Here is a 22,770-nt window from a genome sequence, read left to right as displayed (position 1 = left end):
GCTGCACTGCGTACCCGCAATGCACCCCTAGCGCATAGCTAAAGCGAAAGTGCCTACTTGCTGCGTAGCTCTGCTAGCCATGTTAACCGTGCTGCAGAAGAACCAAACGTTGCGCTCGCAATAAGGCCAGCTCTGCTACTCAGCGTAACTCCCGAGTGACGCTCCCGTATTGGGTGGAAGTCCAAGCATTTCCGTCTGATGCAAATGAAAGTCGCTGCAGAGGAGTAACCCCAAAGGGCAACCGCGCTAACATGCAAGCACCGCAAGCACTTCTATTCATCCACTTCTGCATCTTTATGTTTCTTCTTCTTGTGCTTCTTCGAAGGCTTATCGGCCTGTTCCTCGTCTTCTGCATCCTCACCCTCTATGTGTCTCTTTTTCTTCTTCGGCTGCGCAAAACGTACTCGCAACGGACTTGCAAATGAACGGTGTGAACGGCAACTACACACAACTCATGTTCTCCAGAGCTAATCCGCTACGAAGGGCCATACCTTTTCTGTAACGCCATTTTGTGCAGTCCCCCCCTCACACTCTGGTGCGCCTTCCTCCCGTTCCGACTTCACAGCATTCTCGGCTGGAGCTTCAGGCTCGCCAGTCAGTTTTGGAAGGAAGCCCTCAGTCTTCAGCCACTCCTTCGGCGTGTTCTCGTTGGGGCGGCCTTTCTTATCCAGCAACCCCCCTAATATCATCTTCTTCTTCTCCGAAGCACGCGGGCCATAGCCCCAACGCATCGCGTATGTGTCGCGATCCATTAAGACCCGTTTAACAGCCGCAACAATTCCGTGGTCGACGCTTGCAATTACCGGAGTAGACATTTGAGCAATGCCTGCATTTTGCACATAACTGGACACAATAAAAAAACTTCACACACCGGGGCGGAGCAAAACGGGCACTCTACGATGTTCCTTTGACGCCGACTGACCCAGGGCTATTGCCTCTCCTTTGGTGGTCATCAAGACCACTTCTGCGTTAACCTCTATATTATTTTCAAACCGCAAAACGCCCGGAATCATTAATTTCGCGCCGTAGCAGATGGCGTTGACGCAGGAATCCTTAACGACGATTCGCGGTAGTCCGACGAGCAGCATTTCCAGGGGGAAAATGATTCTGCAAGTAAGCACAGAAAATAAGTGGAGCACAACGGCCCTATGCGTGGTGCACATAAATACTTTGAGTCTATTAGCTAATGTCCTTAAGCTGCAGCGCAGTGCAGACAACTGCCAGACGAGCCTTACCGTCTAAGATACGTTTCGTCCCTAAATGCGTCGTATACAAACATTGCATCCAGTACATCATGGAGCGTAACAAGATTGCCATCTTCCTGCAAATTGCCGCTCCTTACTCTGCGCAGCTCTTGCATGTGCGCGCCCGTGCCTAGGAGCAGGCCCAGGTGGACGCACAGCGTACGAATGTAGGTGCCAGCTTCGCAAGATACGCGGAAGACACACAGGTGTTTGTCCTCATCATAAGAAAGAATTTCGGATTCATATATGGTCCTGGCGCAAACAACCAACATCAGCATCATGAAAGCAGTAATCCGGTAAATTGACCTCTTCCTGTCACTGCCGAGGCTTGTAAGCCGGGAGCTACGAAAATCTACGCAGACATATGTGGCTCAGATGTGCCTCAAAAGAATAATTCAAAAGATCCCCAATATGCGCAGAGTTCCTTAAGTGAAAGTAACACACCTGATGCGCAGCTGGCGTTTGACGGCCGATATCACGGGTGGTCTTTGGAACAGGGCTCCAGTAAGCGTCTCAAGTGCCTGCATGGAAGCGACGTCTAAAGTACGCACTGAATGTCGGCGCCCTTTGTGGAGCTTTCAGCGGATCCTCTCTAGCCTCGCCACCCGTGATGTGCTCAATCGATGTGGGAGAAAGGCGGCCGCTCATGCTTGCAATGAACTTTAGAACTCACTCGCGCGACCTTGGCCTTGCTCTCCGGCTTGGAGTGGAAGCGCGCAACTGCGACGTACTCCTTACCGGCGCTCTGCTGACTCTTGACAAGACGAGTGGCTCTGGAAAACACAGCATATGCATGCATTTTTGTTTCACGCCCTCCCTATCACTCGATCTGCGCTTGTGGTCCTCAATTGGCGCACTAAGTTACCTGTTAATGCACACGAGCAGGCAGCCAGTGACTTTAGGGTCAAGGGTTCCACTGTGGCCTGTCTTCTCAACTCGCAGGATTTTCTTAAGCCACGCCACCACCTGCGTTCGACAAAAACCACACATTTCCTCATCACATTTGCAAACCCCGAAAGGATTATCAATGAGGCGCATTTCCAGAGAAGCATCATACGGCAGCAAATCCACAGGCCGAGCCGCGCGGCACTGCAACCCCTTCTACACCCACCTCGTGAGATGAAGGGTTTGCTGCCTTATCAAGAAGCAGCGATCCATAGTTCAGATGCTGCTGAAGAGGCCTTGCCAAAGGGCTACTTCCAAATGGCAGAGGCGTGTAGTGCCCTGTTCGGACATTCAGTCTGTCGTAGTTCTGTGTCAGGCGCGAAAAGGACAGATAACCACAACGGTGCGCATGAGTGAACGAGCATGCTCAAGCACACATTAGGAACCTCAATACCTCAACCAAAAGGATCTTAAAATGCAAAATCTGGAGCGCGCCAGTGAGGCGAACTGTAGTATACATACTTTCAAAAGTAGCGGCCACTTGCTTGTGTCGATGGGCGGAGCGGTGCTCGTGGGTTGGATGACGAAGCCCTCTGCCTTCGCTGCCTTTTTCTTCTCCTTCTCCCCCATGATGCCAACGTATATTCATTCAAAGACGTTTTTTAAGCCTTCGACCAAGCGAGCCAAAGGGACGATGCAAGTTTGGGGCTCAGGGAATATGCTTGCAAACTCCGACCTGTGGAGAACAGTCCCTCCTCCGGGACACAGCGGCAAGCCTCTCCCTCTTTTTTCTCTATGAAAGAGACGACTGGGCGAAGAATGAATCTTGAAGCGCACTGGAACCTCTCGGCAAGCCGCGACAAAACCTGGCGGTGCTCATTGGGTAGGCATCCCCCCTCCCGCGATGAAGAGCACGTCCTTAACTTTCTACCTTTAGAACGACAAAAAAAGGTAAGGCTGAAGTGCAAAGTGTTTGGAGGGATGAGGCATGCAGCAGCTGTAAGCGTCAGTTACTGCTGTTGTGGGGCAGAGGGCCCTCCATCAGCTGCTGTTGTGCTATAGCTGCAGCGGCTTGCATCTGCTTCTCTATCAGTTGCATCAGAAAACAGATACATAGAAGGACCCAGATTTTTATGTTATCCATTCCTCGGTTCCTGCAACAGCAGTATAGGCAACCCAGCGGCAGAAGCAGAAGACTATGTGCCTTGGGGCTGGGCCAAAGAAGCCTGCAATGCCTGCAGTACCCACATAGATCTTCACTGAATCTGCACTCGTGAGTACCAATTTTAACGTAATGATTACCGGATGCTCAACCTTAATTTTATTATCTACTCAGTCTTGCAAAGTGTGCTAAAGGACGACGTTTTTCATGAGATGCTGGGGGGCCCCGAATGGACGCGTAGAATAGCTGCTGTTGAGACGGCAACCGTGTGCAGAACCTCAGCTGACCACGTTCTAAAACCATTATTTATACTTCCAAACACTTAAAGGAGCTTCTAAGTATTACTGCATCGCTTCTTCTCCCTTGTAGTGCCTAGGAGTCACGATCGAGCTTGACACAACGCAGGCAGCGGTGGCGTTAGTAACCACCACATGAAAGCTAATACTAAAAGAGGGTGGCGTCTCAAGCCGCTCAAGCATGCTGATGAGATTGAATATGAGTAGAGAGAGGGTCTCTTCGGGGCCGCAAGACGGGTCCCCGCTGGAAGCTCCTGTGTCAGCAAATGCGTTCCTGCCTGCCAGAGGGCCAGATCTCTTGAAAGCTTACCAGCACACACATATCCCGCAGCCTTTAAAGAGACCAGATAAGAATTTTTGTCAGAGTCAGCTACTGAACCATAAGAAGCCGCACCGGCAGCAGCAGCAGCAGATGGAACGCCACATTATTAGGCCAACGGCTATGGTGACCCAGAAATATCAAGAACCACTACAACAGCCGCACCTTCGACAGCCAGTCAGATACAGTCAGTCTACTTATCGCCATGGGGCCTGCAGCCGCTCGAACTCTTCCTTGGCGACTACAGAAGAACGCAGCCTCTCCCAGCATGTGAGCGGAAAGCTCCCCACGCAATATTGCAGTAAGGGAGCCGCCCGCTGTGTCTGTCATTGCGTAGCCCAAGCTGCCTTTACTAGTCGTACATTTAACAGAATCAGCTATCGCAGCACTCGCAGCAATCTAGGACCAAGTCTGGTTGACAACAAACGGGACACAATCCCCGACTTGAAACTCAACGTCTCAACCGTTGTGGATGCGTCGGGTGACCTTGCAGCCCCTCCACCAGTTTCCCCCTCTGCTTTCGCCGCTGTACCTTCGACAACCCTTTCAGTGGGAGGCGAGTCGTGTACAGACTGGGGAACAATATCAGCGGATGATAGCTCCTGTTGCAACGGCAACGGCAGCAACGTCTATGTCGCAGTTAGAGTGCGTCCTCTGAGCGAGACAGAACGCATACAAGGCGACATGAAGACTGTTTCTGTTTTAGACAGTAGATCGCTAACTGTTACTGAGGTAGGAGCAGAAGGGGGCCCGCGGGGCAGGCGAGTGAGAAAGCGGTACTTCTCATTTGACTCAGTGTTTGGAGAAACAACTGACCAAGAAGAAGTGTTTCAAGGATGCACTCTGCCTCTTCTGCATGATCTGTTGAAAGGAATAAACGTTTCTGTTTTCGCCTACGGAGCAACAGCTGCTGGAAAGACACATACTATGCTAGGCAGTGAAGCGGCACCTGGAGTTATGCCTAGGGCTCTACAGCTGCTCTTTCAGCAGGTGGAACATCTCTAAGCTCACTCTGTAGATTCTACCAGGCAATTTAAATTATATTTTGGTAGCTGGTGACCTTGTGCTTCCTGTAATTGCGTCCCTTTTTTGAAAAATTTGTTGAAAAGTTTGGCTGCCGATGCAAAGCCGAGTGAAAAGATGCAGTGGAGCCACATAAGCGAAGCATAGAAAGAAAACGCGCATATTTTCCGAAAGAACACTGTAAAGTTTAGTCAGATCTTTTGTCAAGTGCCCTTTCACTTCTCCCAGTCAAGGCGTCATGTGGAAAGTTGTCGCAGCCCAACGCTTTTAATCAGACAACAAATCGGACTGCGACAACTTCCCACATTACGCCACTGCTCGCAATGTCCTGAGCACGAGAAGTATCGCCTTGTCAAATCTGAAATTTTCTTAGGTCTGCGATGAGAAAGAAAGGGAGTTTTCACTGAGCTGCTCCTTTGTAGAGATATATAACGAGACTATTCGAGACTTGTTGGGGTCCCGGACTGACGTGTGCGAGCTAAGAGAAGACCCGGAGAAGGGTATGGTGCTTCAGCACGCCACTATCCACAGATTACGTTCGAAACAGCATGCGTTGTTGCTTCTACTGGAAGGAAACGATAAACGGACACAAGAAGCAACAAACGCGAACCAGACGTCCTCCAGATCTCACGCCATTCTACAGGTTAGCTAAGCAGAAGTCACCTTCGTAACTTTTCAGCACAAGCCGTAGGTATTTGTCCCCATGCACGTATTCATTTTCGTGTCAACTGAGTCCTTCTAGGTTCTAAGCGCCCAAGGTATTCCAACTAGGCCTCCAATTCGCAATTAGGCCTGTTCCAATCTTAACAAATGCATAGATCCCAAGAGCGGCCGCCCTTGCCTCTGCGTCTGTTGTTCTTGTTCTGGCATACACCTGTATATGGCATTATTTCGGATATCATGTGGATCCAAAAGCCCCCATTGGTATGTGCCCATGTGACTTCTCCACCGTTCACTGCAGGTAAATATCTTGGCTCGTGACAGATCCGGCGAAGAGAGCCAGCTCGCAAAGCTGTCGCTGGTGGACTTGGCAGGAAGTGAACGAGCCTCTCATACGAGCAACCACGGACAAAGGATGACGGAAGGTACCTTTTAGCATGCTATCCGTAACTTTCTCATTGGACATGAAACCGTAACTTCCCATTTTTCCTATTCAGATGTTTTCACCCGTGTATTATTACTTTGCCTAAAATGTTTTCTGTGGTTACCTTGGCATTTGCCATCTGTTTACCCTCAACAATTAGTCAAGAGAAGCAGCAAAAATTAGCATGGAGAGCTTTGCAAGAACAGTTATGAGCCTTCAATTGTCTTTTCCTATCTCCGGAAGAACCGCTAAAGACTGCGCAGCCTATTGTGTTGAATCCACATGTGAATTCCACACCCTAAATGCTTTTGTGAAGACAGAAAATTAGTTTCTTCTCCTGTTTTCTTCTCAGGCGCAAGCATCAACAGGTCCCTACTGGCTCTCGGAAACGTTATTAACGCGTTAACAGTGAAGGGGAACGTCTCTGGAAAGGCTTCTCTACGATTTGTTCCCTACAGGGACAGCAAACTTACGCGGCTTCTTAAAGATAGTCTGGGAGGTCGCTGCCGAACAGCCATGGTGGCGACAATATCCCCCGCCATAAGCCACCAGGAAGAGACACTTAACACTTTAAAGTATGCAAAAAGGGCCAAGGCGATTCGCAACTCCTCCGACCGAGCCAGAATCACCAGACTGCAGGGTCGGGAAGCACCAAGCGAGTCTGCCGCTGTGGCTGGTCTGAAAGCCAAGCTGCACCAGCTTCAGTGCCAGATAAGTCGTCAGGTAAATAATCTGGTGATAATTATCGTAGTAAGAGTCACAGCTAATGACTGGCTTCCTGAAAGCCGCAGATATATGCCAACTACGCACTAAACAGGAACGCCATAAGCAAGGGCTGGTGGCGTTAAGCTTACGTTATACGCTTCAGAAGACGTGCTAACAAACCCAAGACCACAAATTGTAGACGAAAAGCGCTCATGAGAAATACTAAATTCCAGCGTGCTCTCCATTCTTGACTTCCTTTGAATTTTGATTATATGCGTGGAGAACTTAGCAGATTGCTTGGGTCCTATACCCAAATAATCTTTGAGCATTTTACCTGCCTGTTGGTTGTTCTGGAACTCTGTAGGCAAGCAGTCCCTCAGCTGAAAGTCGATTCCTTCGCCTGGTACAGGCAAGCCCCATACAAGGATCAGAATGAGGGAAAATAAGATGAACGGCCATTCAGAAGACACGTTTGTAGAAATGCTGACGTGTATACGTGCCAATGCCGGGTTTAATTATTTTTCGTTTTGCACGAGAGTGTGTGCGAATAGCGGCGCCATCCACAAAATTGGCATCCATTCCTCTTTCTGCATTAATATGCTGATTTTTATGCTCATCTGTGTTGATCGGTGCGAATGTTGGTCTATGCGGGGACGCGCACCAAATCCTAAAGAAGCACATCTGCAATAAGGCACATAAAATGCTTGTTAAGCAGAAATCGTGTCAAATCGTTCTGCTCTTTCAATATTAATAAATACAGTATGGTAGAAGTGAGTGGAGGCATGCCTACTATCATATTCAAATAAGGGATTGTCTACAAGTATCTGTCTCTGCTGGCACATAGAACTGTGCACATACTCTTAATCAATTTATTTCCATGTACCTCAGGTGTTTTCTGTGAATTCTAATCTCTGCAGAGTTATTTCGCCTTCCATTGCAACCCGCCTGTTGTGAGGAAGGTTCGCATTGGATAGGCATCCAACCGCTCCATGTTGTTATTTTTCTGTGTTGCCCTGCATCTTCAGGATCTGCATGAGAGACTACATATGAGAAAGAGACTTCATGCTGGCCAAATTATGTCATTGCTAGATGCTTCCGAGGAGCCAGAGGCACGCCAAGGCCTAAACACTAAGCTGTAGATTGCCTGGCTCCGGTTGGGAAGCCTGTATTCTTTGTGCCTATTTTTTGTTCCCTTGCATATTCTTCTTTGCGTGCCAGCGGCTTTGGGCCTAAAAGAAATGTTTAATGAGAAGTTGAGCAGAAACGCTGTTGCGTTTGTGCTTTTTTCCCCCGTGAGTTGCATTTGTTTTGTCTGCGGCTGGCCGCGCATCCGCTTATGTGTCAACACTTACGCATGTTGTGGGTGAGACGCAGCCTACCGTCACAGAGCCACAAATCTCCGAAAAAGTGCCCAACGGGGAATTGACGGCTTTGGGGTCTCAGGCGGCTGCCCATGCGGTGAACCTTCTATTTGAGGACATAGATGCGCTAGCCACTGAAAACGCACTCCTCACGGTAAATGATTCTTTAAGGAAAAGAAGACAGAACGTGTACATGCAGTGCTTTGTGCCTCAAGCCTCAAAAGCTCAGCATGGGATATTTCTTTTGGGAAGGCTTGCTTCGAGGCTCATAATATAAAAATAAGCTTTCCGTATAACACGAAGTTCAACACAGAAGCAGAAAGGCAGCATCAGACTCAAGTGTCGAACTGCAGCTGTCGGCAGATATGAAAATGAAAATTGGAAGCCACTGCAACATATCGTGTATGCCCTTGTGCGCCTATAGGCATGTTTACGAGACAGATAGGCGCTAGTTGCATTCAGTGACAGGTGATTGCGGATGTTGTGCCCTCAGGAACAAGTCGCAGCTCTTCAGGCGAGCTTGCGGGAAAGCGGGGATCGCTTTGCTTTCCTTCAGTCGTTAGCCCAGCAGCAGCAGCAACAAAATCGATATGAAGCTGCAGCTGTAGATTCGAAAGGTTTCTCCTTGTCAGCAGCTGCAGAAGACGACAAGCTCAGTTGGGCAGACCTGGCAGCACCAGTCACGCAGGACGCCGGCAGCAGCGATCGAACTGTAACGGGCGACAAAGGGTTGGAAGTGCTGCTCCGCATGCGGCCATTAAACCAGTTGCAGCAAATCCATCAGGCGGAGGAGGACTTCGAAGTTCCCACTGAGGAACAGGAGCTTGAGGACGTGGAGGCCAGCAGTGAGAGGCAGCAGACGGAGCAGCCAATAGCACTGCAGCCGGAAGGGCTGGCGCGCAGCAAAGATACAATGCACTTCGACCAGTACTTCTCCCCACAAAGTGCCAGTGCCGCAGAGGGAAGTCCCTCAACAGCGATAGCAGAAACAGCAGTAGCTGCAGTTGTTAATAACGGGCCCGCTGAAGAAGCTGCTACCAAGTCTTCCGGAATAGCCCGCTCCCTTGGGCTGGGCCCATTTCGCTTCTTTGGAAGAAGCGGCGCCTTGAGCAGGCTGTACGGCACAACGCCTATCTCTAAGGCTGCTGTATCGCCAGCGGTTCCTCCCGTTGCCGCTGCTGTTGCTGCTGCCGGTACCTACGCTTTTGGCTGCAAAAGCCCCGTTGATGGATAAGACGCTTGCGCTTAAGAGACCGGAGCAGTTTGTGGATGCATGTGATTGACGGAAGGCAAATAGTTCAGGCTCGCGATGCACTTAGCCAGCTGTTTCTGTCATTCAAGTATAGACAAAGCAGCTGCCTTAACCCTAATATGCTGAAGGCTCTGGCTGTCGAATCCACGGAAACTAGTGCTACAATTGTTCTTCCCCTCTGCATCTATCAGTCACCTTAGCAACAGTTTGTCTGAGGTTCGGCTGTGTGAAGAACTGTCCGGCGAACTGCAATAGCTGTCCCTCATGCAGCCTCTGGTTCTGCTGTAGCCGTTGTTGGTGCTCGAGTACAGCGCCGAGAAATGCCAGTATCAGTTCACTTAACTCAGGATGAGCTGCAAGGTACCTGCACAACAAAAAGTAGCGTCTCATCTTGCGCTCTTCTCTTTCACTGCCTCCACGAAACGTAATTAATCGCTACTTGTCTTAGGGAGTTGCATTTATCACCCTGCCCACGTCCACACTCTTAGATAGCTATTTGGCTAGATTATCTACCCAGCTACTTTGGCAGGTCGGTAGCTATGTCTCGAGGTGTCTTGCATAAGTGATTCGCAGTTTTCTTGGCTTTTTACTGTAGGTTACTGGACCCCCAGCCCCTGAGTCCTACTCAAAATGATACGGTTGCTAACTAGTTCGTCACGCGCTATACATGCGTTGAACAGTACAATAAACTACAGAATTTAAAATGGGAAAGGGTGTAATAATGCACTCTTCGTTTTCCAGTCTGAGTCTAATTTCATAGTCCTTCAGAGCCCCTAGCTGCTCTGCACTGGGAGTAGACCGTTGCGGCGGGATTGGCAGCTGTGGCTGCTGATTCTGCAGATCAACGCCAGTAGGAGGTGATGCTTCTGCTACTAATCCTATCGCTGGTGAAGGAAGAGCAGGACTGCCAGCCTGCTTATCATCATTCCCCTTTGCTGAAGCTCCTTCATGAAGCCGCACAGGTGAAGAGTTAGACAGACTCATTGTATTCGTGTTCTCGATACACCACAAGCCCCGTGGAGTAGCCGCCGTTGCAAGGATATATGGCTGGGGCTTTTTCGCATACCGTTGCCTTACCCCGAAACCGGGAGGGTTGCCGTTCTGGCAGGCACGAAGCAGAAGTTGCTAAACAGCAAAGGAAACAACGTAGCACAAATTAATAAGCTTACTAAAATGTCTTAGTTGGTTAGAGGGGCTCAGAACGTGAAACGCCAATGAAGAGAATGCACAGTTCCTGCTCATCGGGTCCGCCCCTTTGAAGGAGCCAAGCCCTATACCTAAATTCTACAATGTAAATCCTGCACCCTAAACTCTAAGTCATGAACAGCAAAAACATGTCACGTGACGAAATGTTTTTTTCCTTGATAGTGCTCAGTGTATAAGGTGAAAGGCATAGTGCAAACTGCGAATATGTCGGCGCTACAGTGAACTTGAAGCAGGCCCAGACCGTCTGCGGCATTTCGAGACATGCATCTTTATTGCCGCTTGTCTTCCGTTTACGTTAGCCTTTCACCGAGGGTATATGTCTTTGTTTCCATTGCCCTGTCTCTTGACCTGTTTCCCCCTTGGAGCTGTCAATCGCACAAGGATTGAATGCGAGTCCTGTGACTGCCGGATACGCTGAAGTCACAGTTGACGCTCCCGCGCATCATCAAGGAAGCACAGACGGCCGATGCCGCTGACTCGAGCTCTGCGAGCCAGGGGAATCGCTGCTCCGTGCATCCCCGGTAGCAGTTACAGCGGCGGCAACTGCAGCAGCTGCAGCAGCTGCAGCAACACATTTCTGCGCAAATTTAACACCAACGCCCACAATAGTAGCAGTGAACGGAAACAATGTAGTAGTGGTACTACAACTGCTACCAGTGACTCGTGGAGGGGAACGCATAGACACCATCAACACCATCAGCGGTGGCAGAAGCATCAACAACAGATCCGCAACAAAGAACAGCAATTACTGAGTGCAGCAGCTAAGAGGTGGCAGCAATTGTGGCACGCGGGTAACCCCCACGCTCCGCAGCCTTTTGACTCAGTTAACAACGGCAATAACAGCTGCAGCGGCAGAACCAGCAGCACAGAGTGGTGTACAAGCCGCAACAGCGGAAACAGTAGCTGCAAGGATGTAGTTCACGTCGTTCTGCTAAATCTTGGCTCCCCATTGAGGCCGACATACACAGCAGTGTGGAGATACCTAAAGCGTGAGCTACTGCATCCTTGTAGCAAGTGCTATTGTATGCACGTCGATTTGTTGTCGCTACAGCGTCTTTTAGACTTCCTGTATCGACATGTGCCTTACGAAGTCAGCACAAAGACAGATTCGCATGAGATTCCAGGGCATTTGATTTTCCTTTACTATTCTAGCTACAGTGCTGCTGTTGCACTTCCGCCTGTCCCTGCTGATGCGATGCAGAGTTTCTGGGTGACCGGCGCGTTATAGAACTTCCTCGGCTATTTTGGCTACCGTTGCTCCACCTCGTTATTCTTCCCATCCGATCTTGTATGTATTTGCAGCAGTATGGAGGGGAATATCGGCAGCAGCAGCAGCAGCAGGAGCGGCAACGGTAGATACTTTGTGTACGTACTCTGTATGCAGGGCTTTCACAGAGGCGGTACGCCTCCGTCTGGCTTTCTCCTTCTGCTGTTCAGAATCGACTTTCGAGCGCTGCTGCTGCCCTGCAGCAACGGAAACAGCTCTTGCATCAGCAGGGATCGTCTTTGCTGCTGCAGCAGCTTCAGCGCGTATTGGAAGGTGGTTCGGCTCCCCCTTTGCCGGTGTACTTATTTTCTCTTGCTGCTCGGCTGCAGCAGCGCCTAGACCTGTTGCAGAAGCAGCAGCATGAACATAGGCGATTCGTTCCTCGCTTTGAAGTTTCGGCTTGTGTTCGCTACGGGGATCCTGATGTATCTGCTGTCCTGCAAAAGCTGCAAAAGCAGCATCAACAGCTCAAGTTGCTGTTCATACCCCTCTATCCACAGCCTACCGCTTCTTGCACAGCATCAGCTTATGATGCGGTGTTCCATGAGATACGAAAGTGGAGGTTCGTTGCTGCTGTTGCTGCCGCTGGCGGTGTATTTGTTCCTTCTTGTTGAAGTGCAACTGATGGAGCCACAGCAGCATGCTATCTGGCCTTTCAGAACTATTTCGTTCTTTCAACGCTGCAATTAGGAAATTTTTGAGTCAGGTGGCCGCTGCATCGGCGGCTGCGGAAGCAGCAGCTCCTGTAGCGACCTCGTGTCCGCACGTGCTGTGGCTACAACAAAGATGTATTGCTTGGCCGTGCTCCAATCTGTGCTTGCGTATGCAGGGTTATGCCAGATTTGCGGATGGTTTCGGGGTACTGGAACAATGAAGCCTACATTGATTCCGTCGCAGCATCTGTGAAGCAATTCTGGGACCAGCACGGGTGAGTGCTTTCAGTATTTGTGTGGATGAAATAGAGGGACAACACAGGGAAAGCAGGGATCCAATGGAGAATCCAAAGCTTCTCCCTAACGGGAAGCAAACTCTATAGAAATGCTGCAGTTGCTGTGCCATTTACTTTTCATTCACGCAATTGATGCACTGGATCTCCTCATACCGTCTGCCCGGTAAATCACTAGGCTTGTTTGCGGTAGAAGTTAGCGGCATAAAGTAACATAGGTGCAAGGTTTAGCTCTTACGACTAATCCCTTAAAATTTTTGTCTGTACCCAGACGAGGTGACCATTTGCTATTTTCTTACCACGGCATACCGCGCGATGTGAGCTGGGCAGCTGGAGATCCGTACGCGTGCTACTGCTTCCAGACAACTCGCCTCGTGGCAGAGCGCTTGGATTTGAAGGTAGGGCTCCTCACACAGCTGCTATTACAGCGCTGTTGCTGTTTGTGGTCCGTGTGGATCTAAGGAGACGTGCCTGCTGCTGATGCTGTTTCAGCCTGGAGAGTATGAGGTCGCCATGCAATCAAGAACGGGTTGCGCGGAGTGGACGCAGCCCTACTTTATCCCCGTAAGATTTTGGCTTTGGCTTTTTAGCCGCTATCTGTCATATTGCCATTGTAGCTACAGGGGCGCCTTCTGATGTAGCGAATGGCCTGCTGCGGACAGCATTTTCCATTTGTCCTATCATTTTATATTAACGTTGACGGCATTCCTTTTTTTACCCCTGTCTTGCTGGGTCCGTAACTTGTTCCTGGTTGCATGTGGTCCAAATGGTGTATTCATTTGTATTGCAGGCTTTGGAGGCACTTGCCAAAGCCGGCTGTCGACGTCTTGATGTGGTGTGCCCTGGCTTCGCTGCGGACTGTTTGGAGACTCTGGAGGAAGTGCAAACCGAAGCGGCCAACTATTTTGCAGGCTTTACTGTAAGCTCTACTGCTGAAATGCAGTCAATGGTTTCGGACAAATGCATATTGGAGCGTGCAGAATGGAGGTGTACATAGGTGGACACACGCCGACATGAATTTAGAGGCTAAAAGCCAGGCAGATTAGCGCAAAACTCCTGTTCGCCTCACTGCATCTACATCAAACTTATCAGACGTGGACAGTATGAAATTTCAGACATTTTTAGAGTACAGGCGCATTGGTGGCCGCTGCTTATGCAGGATGGACAAGGGGAGCTACGCGTGGTCCCTTGCTTGAATGACACGGATGAGGCGGTGGCTGTTCTAGAGTCTCTTGTGCTTGAAAATACCAAGCAGTGGAGGCCGAAGCCGCGCTGATGATAAGCTTTAGACGCCTTGGTATGCATTGTGGCATGCATCGTGCCCAAAATGGGTCCAAACAACACACGACTGAAGGAACCCGTTCGGATTTCCCAAGACATGCAGACCTGCTGTCCTGAAGTTATGCAGTTTTCCTCGTGCTGCATTTCGAAGAAGGACGATTGACGGCGCATAGTGAAGACCTCGTGCCTTCTTAACTTGTGCGTGAGAAAGTAGGCAGGAGATGAGGGTCTACGATCGATTCTGGAATTGCTCCAGTATTTTGATTACGAATAAGGAAAGCAGCCACTATGAGTACGCCATTCTTTACTCTTTGGAGCTGAGGTGCATATTGAGTCAGAGTTCGAGACGCGTTGAGGAAGTGGCGTTGGAGCATATTTGTGTCGTAAATGCACGCGAGAATTTGTGGTTCACGTTCATAGAGGTCATTTCAGTATCTGTTGTTTTAAGTTTCACACAGGTTTCACACAGGGGCAGCAGTGACTCCCCAAGGTTTCAGTGCCCTCATTCTAATAACAGGGGGCTTTTGTTTATTTTCTGGCCAGTGCATATCACTTCTCTTCCTTTTTGTTCTCTGAAGTATTCCTGTAGCACCAGGTGAAGGCTTTAGGCAAAAGGGTCAAGGCGCACACGCAGATTGCTGCACACCGCAGTTAGGTGAAACCAAGCATAATAGCCCTGACAACGAAATGAGAAACAAAATCATGGTTCCTTCTTCTAGGTTAATGAGAAAGGTGAAGGAAACAGGGCAACTTGAAAACATTTGGAAAGGGCTCCCAGTGACTGGCTAGATTTCCCTTCGCAGTGCTACCAGCAGTATAGATGTACATCGTCTTAGTGTTTCTCCTTCCAGAAAATGTGTTCATCACCTGGCTTTCCGCATATCAGCTATCTTCCCGTTGACGGCATCTGTGGGATTGCTTTAGGACAGAGCACTGGTGCTCGGTTGGCTATTTTTGCTGAGGTAGAGAACGCAACGTGGTTCATGTGATGGGTCATGTAGTTCCCTGTCTTCTTCACAGGGCTTCCATGAGAAGCGAACGGGCGAATGCAACATTCAGGTGCATGGAGTCTCTGTGCCGAGGTGGTGAGAACATTTCCACATTTCGACACAGACGTTGCGACTTTCACAACATAATGCAGTCACTGGACAAACGATGGGTATCTTGAGATGCCTTCTGCAACCTATCATTGCGGAAGTTGGCAGTGTTGAGCGTCCATCGAGCTACTCGCTGCTTCAGACGGCCAGCAGCTGGAGTGCTGTGTAGGTGCCACATACGCTGAGGGCCAGTAGCATTTTTGGACCTAAGTCGGCACATGTTGAAGGAAGGATCCGTGGTTTTTCCCTACAGATCGAACTCTAGAAACACGCTTCACGAGGGAAAGCTGCATGAGCAGAAAGCGCATGCTGGAATATTTAGCTCAATCCGAAGGGTAGAGAGGCGCGGAATGGAGCCCGGCTGCATGAGACCTAGGGCAAAAGATAATGAATGATATTTGAGAAAATAAAAGATTGAGAAATCTATTTGCACAGAGTAGGAGGAAAAGTAAGGTTTCGCGAGGAGCCGCAGAGCAAGGTCACTCCGGGGGTGGGAGTCTGAAACCGAATGCAAGCATCTCACAACTTCAATATATTATACGGAAATTTTTAATTAGACCGCAGAGATGGAAAATCGGGTAAATAGTGCGACCGCAGCCCGTATTTCCATTCGTGGACAAATACCCTGTGCAGCCTCGCCTTGGCCTCGAAGTAGCTGAGGGTTCTTTGGAACTCAAATAGTACCAATCGAAGAACTAACAAACGGTTCTTGCACCCAAAAAAGAATTCATACTGGCTGGTATTTGTTGAAATGAATGCAGTACTGTATGTGTACCAAGGAAGCTTAGAATTCTTCCGCTGCACCATTGCATTTACATAACCTGACAGTAAGAGAGGACACTCCCACGTCCCGGAAGGCTACGCTGTCTGGAAATTTTGCGTCCAGCCTCTTGATTTTTAAGCTTCTGCCCCAGCAGGGAAGAATTAGCCGTCATATCCTCAATGCTACTCGCACGATGCAGTGCTCGCTGCATGTGACTGAAACGTCGGCTGCAAAGCGCGCCGCTGCAGACCCACCAACGTTTCCCCTAGCAGAATAAGTGGGAGGATATTGTTCCGCTCAACTGTCATGCATGGGAAAATCTGACTAATTCGGAGGCCGGAAGCGCTAAACCGCTGACTGTGCATTGGCGCCAGACCAACAGCCAAGCGATTCCCCACAGAGCGTTTGGGCACTAAACCAATTAGCAAGCGGAGCTAAGTTAGGAAGCCTGCTAAATAGACTTCAAGATATAAGTGGAGTCACTTTCGAGTCGAACAGGCAACATGACGCAACTAGACAACGAAGAAATGTATTTTCTTGCACTGGACAAAGTCCGGCGCATTGTGTTCACGCATTCAAACCGTCTTCTCGATTTCATGAAGCCTTTTGACAAGCTGAACCACGGTCTTATTTCTGTATCGCAATTTCACAGAGCAATGAGCGTTGCAGGGATTACGCTATCAGATGCGGAAGCCCAATGCCTAGCTAAGAGGCACGAGCTCTACGAAACGGGAGAAATGAAGTATAGAGAATTTTGCGAAGAAGTCAATCAAGTTTTCAGAGTGTCTGGCCTTGAAGAGAATCCATACATAGTGCCTCCAGAGCCAGGCAAACTAAACCACTCGCCACAAACCTCTACCTAGATTCATTTGCACTCAGAACACAAAGCGTAACTCAAACCTGTAAACCGTTAATCCCTTCAAATAGATCCCAAAGCTTGGTCGTTTGCATTTACATAAGCATAGAGGAACCCAGAACTGTTCTTCAAGGATCAGGTTCTCGTTGCACTTTGTATTCTGCTTTTGATTGTGTAGTCATCTGGAGACCCCTTCATCCTAAAAACACCTCTTTTCTTTTAGTCCATGTAGGTCACGCACAGCCATGCAAATACACTCTTAATCGTCTGCCTTGAAATACAGGCGAGGCATTACTGCCCGTACCCGAAGTGTCTTTGGAGGCGTCGGAGATGGCACTCGCAAAAGCAGCTGTCGAGCAGTTGCGGTTGCTAACTAAGACACGAAAACTCAATTTAAGGGCTTTTTTTGCTCCTTTTGACAAACACAATACTGGGAAGATTACGTTATCCGAATATGAACGGGCCTTTCCAATCGCCTTCAGAGAAAGTGAGCCGGCGAGCACTTTCACACGGCAGAACGCAAACGTCATGGGTGCAAGCATGCAAAAACCTGTTCAATGGGCCTAACAAAGGGCTACAAATCTGGTGCAAATAAATAATAAGCTTGCACAAACAGATGGAGGCACGAACAGCTATGCACTCTCAACGGCGCGTGCGGATAAATGGCAGCCCACTTTTGAGCATTTTTTGCTTTTCCTGCAAGAAGCACGAATGCTGGGTGGCTAAATTGGATCAAACAACTGAACACTCTGGTAAAGAAAGAATAGTTTTGTTAATACAGCTATTATCATTGGTGTGACTGCCATTACTGCTCTTGTAACTGCCACCGTTGTTGCCAGTGCTATATGCCATTACTGCTCTTGTAACTGCCACCGTTGTTGCCAGTGCTATATCCTCCACTTTCCACAATTCTGCATATGTTTTCGCCTTATGACCAAGACAGAGGTAATGATTTCTCCCTTCAGACAAGTTCACTGAGGAAGAAGTGCGTCAACTTGGCCGGCTGGTGTCCACGAACGACGGTTTGGTAGACTGCAACAAACTGCGCTTTCTCATAGAAGGCCCCCCTGCTGCTCCACAGGACTCTTCATTGGTCTTCCATGGTCCCCGACTAACATATGAAAAACCGGCAAGGACAAATAAAAATAATTCGCAGTTGTCTGGCGCACAGCCAGGGACAGCCAGCGCGAGAAGTATCACCAGTGTTCCTGGTGGCGTCCCGCCCAGGACTTGGGCCGGGCAGCAGAAGTTGCCTGTGCAAAAGATCGAGGTAAATGGCCATTCACATCAAACTGACAATAGTAACAGCTCATTTCCAATCGGGGCATTTTTAAGAGGACTCTTGGGGTTTGGGCCTAGGGTCATGGGCTTGGAAACTGTTTCTTCAACGCTGCCTAGGACACACGCTCAAGCTTTTGCTCAAAAGGAAATAAGCTCTGTTTTTGTGTTTTTGTCCCTTTGGTTTCGTGTGCCTTTTAAGCCGCTTAGCATTTTAGGGTACCCGTGGGTGGTGGCAAAATTTGGCGCTGACTGTTTGCGACTTGCTTTTTTTTGTCGGCTTCACAATGCATCACTACTTCGATGCGGCAATGCCTACCTGACTCTCCACTTTTACGTACAGCTGTCTGATGTAATCTGCCGAGCACGAACTAGCCTGACAGAATAAAGTGGACTCATGCATTATTACAATGTGGTGCAGACTGCAGTGGCTGCGGGTCAGCTGCCTCTAAGAGAAAGCTTCAGAGACTTCGACGGCTTAGAAAAAGGTGTTTGTACGAAGGATCAGGCGCATGCTGTGCTCTTGTCCGTTTTGAGGATAAACCTCAGCGAGGTTAGCGGCAGCTGCCCTGAATATAAAAAGCAAAAGATATTTAGGAGATCTGCGGGCGGGATAGAAGTAGAAAGCGCAGCTGGCGCCATCAACAGAAAAAACAGGAAGTATTATTATGGCGCGAAGGCGCCCACCCCCTGCTTATTTGACTGCGTTCCTCACTGACGAATGTCTAACGACAATCAGCCATTACACTGTGCGTAGTGCTATCGCGCTTTGCTGCAGAGTGACTGGGAAGGACTCCTGCAGCAGTTCGTTCGAGCTGACGGAATGTTTGCCTACGATGCACTTTGCTCTCAAATTGAAGCTAGCCTCGGCAATCCGGCAAGGCTTCACCTCACTGCAGTTTGGGACAGTAAACTGAGATTCTTTGAGTCTTTTGACATGAAAATGGTTAAAATGCCCGAGATGCCACATAATTATGAAAAGAGAGTGGTGGTGACGAAAACATGAGAGCATTCACCAATATTTTCTGCATAATTTTATTTGGATTCGTAACGTGAACTTGTAATTCGCTGCATGAACTGAGTTCTCGGGATCGTTAAGCTACTCCAGTGGCTCCAAAACACCTTGTGAGGCTCTCTTCATCTGTTAAGCCAGACACAGCGAATTCATTGAACGTACGTGGACTTAGGAGGCGCAACAATACCCCACTAGGGTGGTGCCAGTACAAACGCCCTCGGAGTTGAGAAGCGCACAAGAGGATAAAACGCCGATGACTCAAGAGGAGCTTGTAAGTTGGCTTTACTGGTTTTATGCTTGGAAGTAGAGAACACAAGATTTATTGCCAACTCCAAACAAGATAATTATTGCCAACTCCTAACAAGAAATCAGCGACTTCATGCAGGCATTTAACTCCACAAATGCACGGAAAAAGGGCATGAGGTGGACATACTCACACACACACACACAGAAACAGCACCGTCATAGAGGCGTATAACTGCACGCGCGCACGAAGCAAAAGCTTTAGCACGAACACACGCCACATACACACCAATTGAATGCACAAGTACAAAATCGTGTACACAAACGAGCAAGCACAAGAAACGAAGAGGCAAAAATTTGCCAGATCTTCTGCTGATCTGCACTCATTTAACTGCCTAATAAGGAGTCATAATCAGTAGAAGACTTTCGTTCTCGTCACTAAACGCATTTTTGCCGTTTTGCCACTGTTCGGCCTCGCTTTTGTTTGATCTCGGCTTGGCACTTCAACAGAGAAACCTGCTGTGCTGCAGGTCCGATTAAGAGAACTGCAAGAACGACTCGCCTTCAAAGTCAAACAAACTAGAAAAGTCTTGCTTCCAACATTTCAAGACTTCGACAAAAGATGCACGTAAGCGAAGCAACAGCAGATGCGCGTCTGCATTAATTAGCATTGCTCCAAGAGATGTTGATGAAATATGGAGTAAATTCAAGCATTAAGGGAGGTAGACCGTAGAAGCTGAGACCCTTTGTCCAGTTCTTATTGCGCTGAAGAAGAAGCTAATGACGTAGCTAAATTTCCCCCCTAATTTTTCGTTGTGCGTGTATGATTATCTTCCCGCTTGCAACATTTGCAGCCAGCACGTCACACGGCGACAGCTCTGGCGCATCCTTGGAATGCTCGACTTGCCCGTCAATGAAGAAGAGTTAAATCTAGTGAGTGTTATAAATTACCAATGGACTTTTTAAATTAAAAAGAGCATACCCTCCATATCAGGAGTACGATGTCCAAAATACTCGCGACACCGCGCTTCCAGAAAGAAATACTTTTGGTCCATTTTCACTGTAGAAGCCCCAGAACAATATATGCACGCGCTCACAGAAACAGCCACCAAAAAGATAGTGGCAGCGAATGGACACCTCTCACCTGAAACCATCAAGTAAACTCTCACTCTAAGGTTCTTCACTACAACTTGCTCATTTGCTTGTTTGATGTCCCCTCAGCTTTGCCTTTGGCTCTGCGACAAAGGCAACCTACAGGAAGTCGCATACAGACCTCTACTGCATGCCATTGACCCTCCTATTAAGGGTTCGTCTCAGCAAGGCAACCTCGAAGAAATATCAGAGTCTGTCTACTACCGCGACGGTAAGTTCCACTACACAGTACTCAACGACCCTATGAAGCATCCTTCAGAATGCGCAGATTAGCTACCCCTCAAGGCAAAGTCAAGTGAAGGGGAAACAGCAGCAACTCTCCCCTGCCTAAGCGCACTCGCTGTTTCATGCGTCGCACGCTTTAAGCTAAAAGAAAAGCTGTTCCTACGTGCACAAAAGCGTGCACTTCTCCACAAGTACACTTTCCAACGGGCCACTAGAGCACTCTGCAAAGCCAAGAGAAACTGGATCTGATTTGAACTGCTCTTCAGGAAAAGTGGTGCCAATGGCGGAGACGCTTAGCAGAATTAAGCAACACTAAGTATGCGAAAAAACTAGAGTCTGTTCCTTGTCCTTCCACTTCAAAGGCTGAACAAGGATTGAGGACACTTCTGCAGATCGCTCCCTCCTGCGGTGCAGCACGCTTTGCTACCTGTCCTTGAGTAATGAGAAAATTTGCAATGTTCTAGTTCAACAAACTCGAACAAAATTTGCCCATGTACACGTTAAAAGACATATTGGTCTAAATAAAAAATAAAAGACTGGCCCCAGAACGAGACGCGTATGCATTATCAAAAGCGCGCGAGCGCTTTGCAGCAAAATGCACCTTTAGACTATCACTGTTCCTCTTTCGTTTCTTTCCACGAAACCAAAGAGCGATCAGTGTGTGATCAGCAGTGTTTGCCTGCTCCTGTCACGTGTGGCCTGGAAACGGTGGCGTTGGAATTCCAGTTCTGATCTGTGAGCAGCCGCCTCACTTCGCCTAGGGTTTGGTTGCTTCTACAAGATAGGCGATCAAGTTCGCTCTTTCTGTTTCTTTCTTAATGCCCGCAAACACCATCTTCGTCCCCGGAATATATGCCTTGGGATTCACCAAGTACTCCCACAAGTGCTTCTCAGACCATACAATACCGCTGTTCTTGTTTGCTTCACTGTACGGGTAGTCGGCGCTGCCGGAAGCGCGGCCTAGAAACCCGTACAAGTTGGGGCCCTGCTTGGCGGCGCCGCCTGCACAAAGGGGAGTAAACGCGCAGATTAAGAAACACAATTAATTCAAGTATGCAGGAGCACAGCAGCGGAGCGACATCGTGTGACAGCGCAAGCCCAAAGCAGCGACTGAGAGGCAAAACTCCGAGAGCCATTCATAAGGAAATCGCGGGCTCAGCAGCCGCGAGAAAACGCGCCTCCTTCCGCTCTCTGCCCTATGAGCCGCAAGGAAAGCGGGCCCTAATTCAATCAGAAGAGAATTAAGTCTGATCTCCATTTAGGGAAAAGAAGCTACTGTGGGGTGATGAGGCACGCTCTCAGGTTTCTGGCCTCTGCGTAATGTACATGAGCAGCTTCTGTGCCTTCTTGGCAGCTGCCCTTCCACATATGAGGCGCGCAAATTGCCCTAAATATGCATTTAAATCCCTCACCTTTGTTAACTGTGTGGCATTGGGCGCACTTGGCCTTGAAAACCTTCGCTCCAGCTTTGGGGTCGCCCGCAGGCACTGTGACATCCGGCTCAGCTCGGGACATTTTCACGTGCAGCTTGAGTACTACAACAATGACCAGATTTCACTTTAATTGAACTCGGGCAACAAGTTCAACTCTTCATTTCCTTCACCTCACTTCGTGGATGTTCCCGCGCGAAGGTACAAGAGGTACATTGACAGACGCCCTGCATGCATGCTATGTATCAGTGTGGCTTTACATACTGCCACTGTGGCTTATTTGCCGTCATTGCCGCAAATTCTAAACAGTAAACCCTGAATATAAGGCCGTAAACTGTCAATAATACCTAGGAAAATTAACTGCAAATGCCTGACGGACAGTAGGGGCTAAGGAGGGACGAAGCAGCGACCCAGGAGGGGCGGCAATCTCCTGAGCGAAACACATTTCTCTACCGCCACAGTAAACACTGAATGGCAGCCCGAGAAGAAAACAGTTACAAAACATGAATTTGTGGCATTTAATGAGTTTCTGTACATAGCAACAAGAACGAATTTGTTCCAAAGTCGTTCAAGCACAGAAAGCGGACTATGAATAGTGAAGGCCTACAGGGAGTGCTGCACTTTCCAATTTTATCCACTGCGTGGAATCTTCACATCCTAAATGAAGCAGCTGATCCCAT

General features: G+C 48.9%; 5 protein-coding genes across 5 annotated transcripts; 3 read left to right on the top strand and 2 right to left on the bottom strand.

Moving 5' to 3' along the window:
* Window positions 1-272: 272 nt before the first annotated feature.
* On the bottom strand, window positions 273-2,759 carry ENH_00023330 (centromere/microtubule binding protein, putative; the record flags this gene model as incomplete). The annotated part of the gene is made up of 9 exons (XM_013579670.1): window positions 273-389; window positions 492-826; window positions 923-1,107; window positions 1,236-1,496; window positions 1,689-1,765; window positions 1,918-2,017; window positions 2,110-2,210; window positions 2,356-2,496; window positions 2,652-2,759. The coding sequence occupies 9 exons, from the start codon at window positions 2,757-2,759 to the stop codon at window positions 273-275; spliced, it is 1,425 nt and encodes a 474-aa protein (XP_013435124.1).
* A 1,009-nt stretch (window positions 2,760-3,768) lies between these two features.
* ENH_00023320 (kinesin motor domain-containing protein, putative) lies at window positions 3,769-7,857 on the top strand (the record flags this gene model as incomplete). The annotated part of the gene is made up of 5 exons (XM_013579669.1): window positions 3,769-4,896; window positions 5,303-5,572; window positions 5,891-6,014; window positions 6,366-6,736; window positions 7,744-7,857. The coding sequence occupies 5 exons, from the start codon at window positions 3,769-3,771 to the stop codon at window positions 7,855-7,857; spliced, it is 2,007 nt and encodes a 668-aa protein (XP_013435123.1).
* A 3,146-nt stretch (window positions 7,858-11,003) lies between these two features.
* ENH_00023310 (ferrochelatase, putative) lies at window positions 11,004-14,026 on the top strand (the record flags this gene model as incomplete). Its single annotated transcript, XM_013579668.1, has 7 exons — window positions 11,004-11,526; window positions 11,922-12,366; window positions 12,634-12,732; window positions 13,022-13,148; window positions 13,243-13,314; window positions 13,541-13,669; window positions 13,910-14,026. 7 exons carry the CDS (start codon window positions 11,004-11,006, stop codon window positions 14,024-14,026), a joined length of 1,512 nt encoding a protein of 503 aa, XP_013435122.1.
* Window positions 14,027-17,664: 3,638 nt separating this feature from the next.
* On the top strand, window positions 17,665-20,976 carry ENH_00023300 (hypothetical protein, conserved; the record flags this gene model as incomplete). Its single annotated transcript, XM_013579667.1, has 9 exons — window positions 17,665-17,692; window positions 17,919-18,017; window positions 18,454-18,578; window positions 18,804-19,016; window positions 19,213-19,311; window positions 19,814-19,911; window positions 20,138-20,216; window positions 20,505-20,646; window positions 20,927-20,976. 9 exons carry the CDS (start codon window positions 17,665-17,667, stop codon window positions 20,974-20,976), a joined length of 933 nt encoding a protein of 310 aa, XP_013435121.1.
* A 441-nt stretch (window positions 20,977-21,417) lies between these two features.
* ENH_00023290 (cytochrome c, putative) lies at window positions 21,418-22,175 on the bottom strand (the record flags this gene model as incomplete). Its single annotated transcript, XM_013579666.1, has 2 exons — window positions 21,418-21,662; window positions 22,073-22,175. The coding sequence occupies 2 exons, from the start codon at window positions 22,173-22,175 to the stop codon at window positions 21,418-21,420; spliced, it is 348 nt and encodes a 115-aa protein (XP_013435120.1).
* Between the last annotated feature and the right edge of the window lie 595 nt (window positions 22,176-22,770).

Source organism: Eimeria necatrix, genomic scaffold (genome assembly GCF_000499385.1).
Source record: "Eimeria necatrix Houghton genomic scaffold, Enh_scaff182, whole genome shotgun sequence".
In the NCBI taxonomy this organism is placed as follows: Eukaryota; Apicomplexa; class Conoidasida; order Eucoccidiorida; family Eimeriidae; genus Eimeria; species Eimeria necatrix.
Note: the sequence above shows the minus strand (reverse complement) of the source record. Positions and strands in the feature narration are given on the sequence as shown.